Genomic DNA, 11,483 nt, shown 5'->3' with positions numbered 1-11,483 from the left:
CGCATGTCCGTTTGATACGCTGCGGGACTTTCAGTGAGATGTCGCGTGTTACCCTGGTCGCATGTTTTCAAAAAATCGCTCACATAAGAGTTGCTGACAGCCAATGATTTGTAAACTACCGAGCCATATTCTGACGTCGGTAGTTAATACCAAACCATTTACCATCGTCAGGGGACTGCGTCGATCGCGAATTCGGGATTGCAAAATGGCTACTACTAGTACTACCACCACCACTACCTTGCCATCGATGAGAAAGGTCGGTATTCTGGGCGGCACGCATGGAAACGAGTTATCGGGTGTGTACCTAGTGAAGCAGTGGTTGAAAAATAAAGCCGCGGTAACGAGAAAAAACTTTGAAACAACAGTCTGTTTAAGTAACCCACGCGCAGTTGAGAAGTGTGTGCGGTACATTGACACAGACCTCAACAGGGTGTTCACTGAAGACAATCTAAGGTAAGGGGGGGCTGACCAGTAGAAAACTGTGGGGAGAGGGGCAAATAGACACGAAAAAACAATTTGAAAAAAAATCCTACAAGACAAATGACTAAAAGAAAGTTGGATTTGAGTATGAAATTATATATTCCTGTGCAACAATGGAGTGGGAATCAGGGCAATTAAGTAATGAACTTTAAATCAGGCAAATGAATAGATAAGGCACAGTTGATAAGGGTATGCTTAAATGATGTGATCTGATATACACACATCATTTGATTCAAGTCTGACCAATAGCATAGCAGAAATCCATCATGATGGCCATATACTTGCCCAGTTCCGATACTGTTATTCTAGAAATATACGTTCATTTTGTGATTTTGTTCTCAATCATTTGATTTTTATTGTAATTATGCCACAACGACATACCCTTAACTTTATCTGCCATAGTTATTTTTTAACCAAGGTTTATCAGAATGTAGACTTATAATAGCGAGTTGTGTATCCAAAACAATATATTAACAACCCTTTCAATGTTTTTTTCTTTTTTTTTGATTTTCATCACGTTTTATGTTTGTTGAAAAAAGGACATCGTTTTCATGAATGCAATATAATTTCAGACTAAATTATTGCATTGATGCAAACTATTATCAAATAAGATTCATAATATGATATTCAACTCAACTCAACTTACTTTTTCACAACCAGACTTCTTTGCTCTAATTTGTTTGCATTTTTTTCTTATATTCTTCAATATTTCTGATCTTGAACCCTAATTTTGGAGCCAAATTTCAGTTTTTTGAATTTGTGAGGAAAAGAGGGGACTGGTGGTGAAAATCTTAATGGGAAATTATAGACCTGTACAAGAGGGTGAAAGGGGCAGGACATAAGAATTAGGGGCGCGAGATAAAAAAATTTCATAGTGAAGAATAAGGACATCTAGTTGTATTGCAATCATCTTAGATTCAAGTTTTGACTCCCATGTAAAAAGCACACATTTCTACCGTTAATTCAATAACCAATCATTACATTTCAATTAAACTTAGTACATAGATATTTTTTATAGTACAGTACATAAATAAATTCTGTCCATATTACCGAATTCTGCTGTAAATTCGCAGTGGGCCGTTAAACGGCCATTTTGGGTTGATAAAAATATAATATGGGACCAAGAAATTGTCCAGGGTGTTTTTTTTTGTCAGTTTTTTAGGGTGTTGTTTTAATCTTTTCTGATGCCTAAAAGTTTCACCATATTCACTGACGCCTATTCCAGAGTATTGATGTTTATTGCGAGTGGGTAAGTTTTGTTTTGACAATGAGCTATTATCACTGTAAACAATGTCAAATTATTCTTCAAATGCCTAGTTTATCATTTGAAAACAAATTATGCCGCCTTCTCGTCAAAATCCAAGCCAAAAAGATAATACAACAACATTGGCAAATCTCTTCTGTGCTGTGTTCAATGACATTGACATATTTAAATGAGCTTTGTAATTTGAACACGTTGGCATCATCCATCATTTTAATTGGTCAATTGTTTTTTGACCTATCAGGTCAAAGAACACCTTCCTAGGTCAAAACATGGCGTATATTCATTTCTTCAGCATCAAGCGTTGAAAATGCGATCGGAATCATTCGCTTACGATGAAATAAGTTGAAATTTATTTGCATTTCATAACAGTTCAACAAATTTATTTTTTGCACGTTATTATAATCATTACTAGGTAATAATCAACAATTGTGAAATGCACCATGACCGGATTGCGCTACCGCGACCTTTTGCTACTAAGCAATGCAGTTGTGTTTGTTTTTATTTGGAACTTCTTTTAGAATATACTTTTGTTACTAATAAAACAAAATAAATAATAGTATTTGGCACACGAGGTTCGTTGTCGGCGTAGGTGGATTTTTCAATGAAAATTAAGTCCCCCCAAAAATATTCGATGATGAAATTTTGAACCCCAAATAAGGGCCCACCAGCCGTGAAATCATGATTTTTTGAATGAGCGAATTTACAGCAGAATCCGGTAATTACCAAAGTTGCATAATATTGTAACGTCATCACAATTTCTAATAAATATTAATTAATTCAATATCATCCAATCAGCAAGTACTACATTTAGAATAAGTGGGTAGTTGCAGTCGCTATGTCCTGGTGATGATTTACGCATGTATTTATAGGTGTGGACAGAGTTGAGCTTTTGAGCCAACACTATTAAGTATTATAATTTGAATAAAAGCTGATAATTTGGTGATTTCAAAAGTTTGTAAATTTAAGGTACAGTTTTCTGCTTTTCTAATTGATCAATCTAACATGGTATTCTGACATCATAGTAAGTATAATTTAATATTAATAATTACTTCAACATCATCCAATCAGCAAACACCTTAATGTGAATATTATTCATATATTAAGTTTGCAGTATGGGTGTTGACAATGTTGAGATCTTACCGTAATCACATTCATATATTTGAATAAAAGCTGAGGGTCTGTATGTACAGTGGAATATTTATAAATACATCTATAAACTAAGATAATACTTTTTGCCATGAACTGTGGATGAGTTATAAATGTGAAGCTCTAATTCATGATATTTATATACATATTTCCTGTGTTTAGGTCCAGCCAAGAAGACAGTAATAATATGTATGAAATTAACCGTGGCAGGGAACTACATGCAATCTTTGGACCAAAGCATTCTGATGCAGCATATGATTTCCTAGTGGATCTACACAACACCACGTCAAATATGCAAAATTCTTTAATGATACACAATACTCAGGATCCCTTTGTTGTTCAGTTAGTACGTTATATAGTTGACAAATTGAAACATTTAGAGTCTAATTATGTATTCATAACAGGGAACGCTTATCAAACAACTCGCACCGTGGCAAAACACGGCTTAGGTAAGTTTGTCTGTTCGGTATTTTTTTGTCACATATGTGGCAAATATTCCTTGTATATTTTCGTAAATGTGGTCAATGTTCACAGGTGCTTGTGTCCGACCAGTGTGGTTGACGGCTGGAAAAGTGAGAAAAAACTCCTCAGCACTTATTAATATTCATTAAAAAACATGTCAAAATACTACAGCATATGTTCTGTTGAATGCCAAAGTCATCTTTTGTTGTTTTTCACAAAATTAAACCCTATTATTTGAGAAAGTACAGAAAAATATCATAGATGAAAATAAATGTCAAATTGTGGCAGTTAACAGAATGGCAATCAAATGGTGGAATTAAACTGATCATGAAAACTGCTATCTTCCTATCAGTGTTCCTTGGAACATTCTAATACTAGTATTACTTGGAACAATCTAATATTACTTGGAACATTCTAATATTACTTGGAACATTCTAATATTACTTGGACCAATCTAATATTACTTGGAACATTCTAATATTACTTGGAACATTCTAATATTACTTGGAACATTCTAATATTACTTAGACCAATCTAATATTACTTGGAACATTCTAATATTACTTGGAACATTCTAATATTACTTGGAAAATTCTAATATTACTTGGGACAATCTAATATTACTTGGAACAATCTAATATTACTTGAAACAATCTAATATTACTTGGAACATTCTAATATTACTTGGACCAATCTAATATTACTTGGAACATTCTAATATTACTTGGAACATTCTATTATTACTTGGAACATTCTAATATTACTTGGACCAATCTAATATTACTTGGAACAATCTAATATTACTTGGACCAATCTAATATTACTTGGAACATTCTAATATTACTTGGAACATTCTATTATTACTTGGAACATTCTAATATTACTTGGACCAATCTAATATTACTTGGAACATTCTAATATTACTTGGAACATTCTAATATTACTTGGAACATTCTATTATTACTTGGAACATTCCAATATTACTTGGACCAATCTAATATTACTTGGAACAATCTAATATTACTTGGACCAATCTAATATTACTTGGAACATTCTAATATTACTTGGACCAATCTAATATTACTTGGAACATTCTAATATTACTTGGAACATTCTATTATTACTTGGAACATTCTAATATTACTTGGACCAATCTAATATTACTTGGAACATTCTAATATTACTTGCAACATTCTATTATTACTTGGAACAATCTAATATTACTTGGAACATTCTAATATTACTTGGAACATTCTAATATTACTTGGAACATTCTAATATTACTTGGACCAATCTAATATTACTTGGACCAATCTAATATTACTTGGAACATTCTAATATTACTTGGAACAATCTAATATTACTTGGAACATTCTAATATTACTTGGAACAATCTAATATTACTTGGAACATTCTATTATTACTTGGAACATTCTAATATTACTTGGAACAATCTAATCGAAAGTAAAAACAAAAATGGCAAAAAATTTGCAATGTTCGAAAGTAAACTCATAAGGAAATAGCAGTTTTCTTGATTGTTTTATTCAGATTTCATCATATTCACTCCATTGTATGTTTATTTATGCTGTCAGCCGCTTCACTACACTCTGACTATTTGTCCCGCAACACCCCAACCAATTTGACAAAACTCTTTTCTGAAAGTTTGTGGTGATAGAATGAATATTTTTTAAAACACGAAGACTTTAACCACTCATAGCTGTGATTCCACAGGGTAAACATTTACAAAACTCCAAACCAATACTTTACCATACTATAAATTTCCAAATATAAAATATGGTTGCTTTGATCCAAAGATTGCATTTAGTTAATAAAATGAGTAGCTATGGTGCTTTAGTGTAACACCCATAATTGTAAGTGGCTTCTTGTAAATGTCGAGTTCCATACCACATCAAGTCCATCATTTGCATAAATTGGTTCTAGTTAATTGACCTAATTCACAAATGGTCACTGAGAGTGAGAAAGCTTCATAACTTGCTTTTGTTCAAAAAGTTTTCCATTCTCTGCCCCTCCAAATCAGAAAAACTGTTCTAAAAACCGTAAATAGATCAGGGGAACAGAGAACAAGACGACGAAAGACTGGAACACTATGGGGGGGGGGTGTTGTATAGGGGGTTATAAGTGCTGACTACTAATAGCTAATTCATGATCTGATATCAGCTTGGCCAAATTTTTTGACTCCCATGTGCGAAGCACGTAATGGGAGTCTTTGCAGTTAGTGTGTCTGCATGTATGCATGTCAGACTGTTCCACTACTATCTCAAGAACCACTCATTGGATTTTGATGAAACTTGATACATGGATGCTCTGAACATATGCGCAGATTTGATTAGTTTTTGGTAATAATCCGTGGATACTAATTACCTAATTTGCATAATGATTAGTCAATTTTGGGTTTTTCCACTGATATCTCAAGTACTAATCATCACATTTCAATGAAACTTGGTACATAGATGTCATATGACACTGCACAGACCTGATAGTTTTTATGGTAATATCAGTACATACAATTACCTAATTTGCATAATTAATTAATTTTCAGCTTTTGATATAAGTAGTGAGCATTGAATTTCAATGAAACTTGGTACTATGCAGAGATTGTTTCGGATAAATAATTGTGCATATTAATTACCTAATTTGCATAATTAATTTTCAGCTTTTTTACTGATATCTAAAATACTAATCATCACATTTCAATGAATCTAGAATTATGCAGAGACCCAATTAGTTTTCGGTAAATATTTGTGCATATTAATCACCTAATTTGCATAATTAACCAATTTCCAACTTTCACACTGATATCTCGGGTACTAATCATCACATATCAATGAATGTTTGTACATGGATGCTGCAGGACAATAGACAGACCTCGATAATTGTTGGTTAAAATCTGTACATATTAATTACCTAATTTGCATAATTAACCAATTTTAAGCTTTCACACTGATATCTAAAGTACTAATTATTCCATTTCAATGAAACTTAGTACAAAGATGCTCTAGGACAATGTACAAACCTAAATAGTTTGGGGTAAAAATCTGTTCATATTAATTCCCTAATTAGCGTAATAATTGATAATTTTTTGGTTCTAATCTCATTTCAATTAAACTTGGTACATAGATTTTCTGTTACATTGCGCAAACCTCATTAGTTTTACACTAAAATCTGTTTATATTAATTTTCTGATTTGCATAATTAGTTTTCAGCCAAGTAATTTCGAATTATATTTAATGTGTTACAATACTCTCAGCACATGGGAGTTCTTTCTAAGCTTTCTTTGATTAATGGTAGAGGGAGAACTCATTCTTCTGGAGGTTTTACTAATATACATATAAAATCTGGGGGTATTAATAATATAATTATGAAAAAAAATGTGGTATTACTAATAGGCATATAAAAATATGGGGATATGGGAATATTACTAATAAAAAAAATAGGGAATTATTAATATGGATATGTAATAGGGGATATTACTAATATGTACAAGTAAAATGGGCTATTCATGAACCTTAAAAAGATGTAAGAAATAAATAATTATTACTATTAAATAATACTATTAATCTAATTAACTTTATTAAGCTGTAAGGGTCTGATACAAATTATTAACTAGTCAACTTTAGGTTTTGAACTAATGGCATTGGATGACAAATAATGCTGATTTCTAATTTCTTGTAGTTCAAGTCCAGACGATAGCAACTATGAGCGTTTTGAACGTAAACCTGAACTGAATGCAATCATTGGATCTTGTGACGTTGTACTTGATCTACATAATACAACCTCAAATATGACCACAATCATATTAAATAAGTATGATGCAAAGGATATGTTTAGTCTTCACCTGATTAACTATCTGAACATGAATTTGGAAAGTATGCCAATAACTGTTTACATAATATCAAAAAATTGTGGAGCGGTTTCCTCTCTGGCAAAATATGGTATAGGTGAGTATAAGCATGGAGTGGATTTAGATTTGATCAGAAAATTTCACATTTTACAATTTTCAGAAATTCCAAATTAAAGAAATTGAAGATCCCAGCTGGTTCTCAGAAACAGAAACTTCACTTCACATCAGTCATCCATGACTTGTTTACCTTACCCTGTGTAACCATGACAAATTGGGTTGTTTACCTTAGCCTGGGTAACCATGACAAATTGGGTTGTTTACCTTAGCCTGTGTAACCATGACAAATTGGGTTGTTGACCTTAGCCTGTGTAACCATGACAAATTGGGTTGTTTACCTCACACTGGGTAACACAACTTATTGGGTTTATCACCTTACCCAAGGTTACCTTAATTAACTGGGGGTGATCACCTCACGCTTGATACATGTAGCCACAACTTAATTGGGTTGATCACTCTAACCCGGGTAACCTACAAACTTGTTCAAACACTGCTTCTAACATTAAATGTTTTCATATCGTTTATCACGCATAGTTTCTGCTAGTAAGTTCTTTTTAAAGGGAACTGCTAGCATTTTGAAATGCTGTCTTAATCTACTTGTACTTGTCCTTGGTTTAGGGATTGAAATAGGACCGCAATCTCACGGGTCACTTATAGCCGATGTATACCAGAAGATGGAGACTATTACTTTACACACACTGGATTTCATAGAAAAATTCAATGAAGGTAAAAGCTGGAAAAAAATAATTTGTCCTAATTTGTTACAACTTATGAGGCTGCTATTATGGTCATTTTTGGCTGAGGTCTGGTAAGATTCTGTGGCACTTAACACTGTTAATTGATGATAGCGACCAAGTAGTAGTACTGTAAATCTGTATTAAAATGGTACAATGCAGCAGAGGGAATGCCGCTTCTATTAGAGTATCTACACATATGAAAAATGATGAATTTTTGATTCTCAATTATTCAAAAAGAATGCGACTTCTATTAGGGATGTGGCTTCTAATACAGATTTTACGGTAGTACTGAAATGAAGGTATACTGGAATTTGGTGACTTTTCTAGTAAATGCGGATAAACGATGCGTTATGAAAACTGTCTATCAAAAGTATGCATCATATTTAGAACAATGTGCTTGAGATAAAGAGTCGTATAACATCGAATTTACTTCTTTCTAACGTAGGTGAAGTATTCAATGCTTGTACTATCGAGGCATATGATATCATCGATAAAATTGACTTCCCACGAGACAAAGACGGTGAAATCTGTGCGATGATACATCCTGCGTTTCAAGTAAGTCCTTGTATTACCCGAGAACACAAATCAAAAGAAATTCTGGATAATTTTATATATCACTGTTTGTTATTTTAATTTCCTTGCAGTTTAAAGACTGGACTCCTTTGAAACCAGGAGACAACATTTTTGTAACATTCAAAGGGGAGACGATCAGTTACCAGGGAGACAAAACTGTGTATCCTGCCTTCATCAATGAAGCGTCTTACTATGAAAAAGGCATTGCATTCTGGGTAATGAAGAAGGTTGAGCTTTCGGCTCCAACTCTCCAAATGAAACGTGATTGATTTGGTTTAAAGCCAAATTCAGTGCTACAAAGGATTTAGTTTGAATAGATTTAATTTAAATAGAATTGTAGATTAGATATAAATAAGAATTGAAAGCAATTTACATTACTGTAAAATCTGTATTAAAAGCAACATCCCTAATAGAAGCCAAACTCTATCTTTTTGAACAATTGAGAACTAAAAATTCAGATTCTTAGTAGATGTACTATTGATAGAAGTTGCATCCACTCTGTTGCATTGTAATTTTACAGTAGAATCTGTGACTTTCAATACATTTCACAGTCATTAGTCCCCGTTCGGATGAAGTCCGTAAACGGGGACTTATAATTCGGTCTCCGTTTGTGCGTTTGTCCGGAGTCATATCTCAGAATCCTTTGGACTGATTCCGTTCATTCTTTGCATGTGCCTAGTACTTTATGTGGGACATATGCACATGCAGTGGTTTAGCGATTCGATCCAAAATGGCCGACAGGCAGCCATCTTGTTTTTTGAAAATGTTGTATTTTGAACATGCTTTGTCAGTTTTCATTCAAACTTGGTACATAGATTATACATGTTAGGATACATGTCCATGACGATTTATTTCGCAATTGATCAAAGATGGCCGACTGGCAGCTATCTTGTTTTTTTAAAATGTCGTATTTTGGACATGCTTTTTTTCAGTTTTCATTCAAATTTAGTACATAGATCATACATGTTAGGATACATGTCCCGACCGTTCGTGAGTTCCTGAGTCTGTCCGTCCGGTTGTCCATCCAGAGTCATATTTCAGAATCCTGTGGACCGATTCCGTTCATTCTTTGCATGTGCCTAGTACCTTATGTGAAACATATACACATGCAGTGGTTTAGCGATTCGATCAAAATGGCCGACTGGCAGCCATCTTGTTTTTTGAAAATGTTGTATTTTGGACATGCTTTGTCAGTTGTCATTCAAACTTGGTACATAGATTATAACACATGTCCATGACGATTTATTTCGCAATTGGATCAAAGATGGTCGACTGGCAGGCATCATTTTTTTTTTTTGCGGTATCTTGGACGTGCTCTGTCAGTTTTCATTCAAATTTGGCACATACATGTACTTTATACATGTTAGGATACATGTCCATGACAATTTGTTTCAAAATCTAGTCAAGGATGGCCGATTGACAGCCATCTGACTTTTTGGCCTTACTACTAATTTCCACAATTTATGTACCATTTTCATTCGTATTTGACACATACATCATACATGTGTGTTTCATAATCAGATCAAAGATGGTCGAATAACGGCTGTTTTTATTTTTGGCCATATTACTACTACACGGAACACGTGTTTTGATGTAAATAAACAATCTGTTGTATACGTCACTTGAAACTCAAGTTTCAAGGACACGCTCGCGACAACTCCTCCGCTTTAATGTGACGTGCACAAAGCGAACTTTCACAAATTTAACGAGGACTGTCATTTTCAATGACTTGTTTATTTTTGGAGTTTTGCAATTTTGTAATAGTGAATAACTCAGTGGGGTTTACAGTGGCTATAGAGACTACCGGGTACAATTGTTCTTGTACGTGGCATACATGTATATCAAGAACTCTCGCTATTTAACGAGTTGATGATCCTGACAATGTCTCTTACAAGTTGCATGGAATCCCTATATGAACACAGCTTAATGATTGGCAATTAAATAAAGTAAAATGCGCATTGGATTATGTATCCAGGATGGCACTATTGTAGTGTTGAATTTCACCTACACTGAAATGATGACAATTTCATTGCAAGATGGTTTAATCTAACCATGTAATGCATAGCAAACCCGTCAGCAATTTAACCAGCAGTTTTGCTGTCCCGGGCAATGGCGGTTAGGGTTGATTTATGTATTCCAATTAAAATGTTTGTTCAACAATTCTACATTCCTATTCACAAACTTTGTGAAACAAATTTGTTTGAGGTTGTAATATGAATTTAGTCAAAAAAATGTTCATTTTTAAAGGAATAAAGGTACATTTTTCAGCCTGTCACTTTCCTGTTCCTCCAATGGAAAATGCTGATGGGTACATGACCTAAAAATCTACATGTTATGTGTGTTATCTTCAGGCCAATTCTGTTCAAACGTAGAACAGTGGTAACATTTCATCAAATTTTGGCCTTTCACATTTTTGTTTATAACCAGATAATGCAAACACTATTTATTCAGAACTCGTGGGGGGGGGGGGGGGGGGGTAGGTGCCAGCCAGTTGAAAGATAGACCCAAAATGGTTGAAATGAATGAATTTGCCAAAATCTTAAAGTTAGGGGTCCAAAGAATTGACTTGTCTGTGAAAAAGGGGTCAAAACAGCGATAGCCATTTTGTGAGCTGTTTATGTCTGTTCTCCATCAATAATTACATTTTAGACTTCTTGAAAACTACTGGCCAGATTGCTTCAATTTTTTCAATTAATATTTTTGTCAGTTTTAGTAAAAAATGTTATTTTTGACCTTATCTTGAACATTATCAGCTATTCCTGAAAACCTTTTGCCCCGATACCTTGATAATTGATGTGATTTCTGTCAGATTTGTTCTTTTTTGACGCCTTTATTTTTAGTTAATATTTGTAATTTTTTAAAAATAAATGCTATTATTGGCTCAATTTCATTGGTACTTGGT

The 11,483-nt window shown here is 33.7% G+C and overlaps 1 protein-coding gene across 2 annotated transcripts; it reads left to right on the top strand.

Annotated features, from left to right (window-relative positions):
- On the top strand, window positions 1-10,525 carry LOC100371739 (aspartoacylase-like). Of its 2 annotated transcripts, none has more exons than XM_085491220.1 (5): window positions 1-453; window positions 7,046-7,311; window positions 7,890-7,997; window positions 8,454-8,563; window positions 8,653-10,525. In XM_085491220.1, exons 1-5 carry the CDS (start codon window positions 104-106, stop codon window positions 8,848-8,850), a joined length of 1,032 nt encoding a protein of 343 aa, XP_085347346.1. In that variant the 5' UTR covers window positions 1-103; the 3' UTR covers window positions 8,851-10,525. The 2 variants fall into 2 exon arrangements, with proteins under 2 accessions (XP_085347346.1, XP_006821501.1); XM_006821438.3 differs by lacking the exon at window positions 7,046-7,311 and adding an exon at window positions 3,053-3,339.
- The last annotated feature ends 958 nt before the right edge of the window (window positions 10,526-11,483 follow it).

Source organism: Saccoglossus kowalevskii, chromosome 16, assembly GCF_978046115.1.
Source record: "Saccoglossus kowalevskii chromosome 16, keSacKowa6.1, whole genome shotgun sequence".
Classification (NCBI taxonomy): domain Eukaryota; kingdom Metazoa; phylum Hemichordata; class Enteropneusta; family Harrimaniidae; genus Saccoglossus; species Saccoglossus kowalevskii.
The sequence above is the reverse complement of the archived record's forward strand: the minus strand, read 5'-3'. Positions and strand labels throughout refer to the sequence as shown.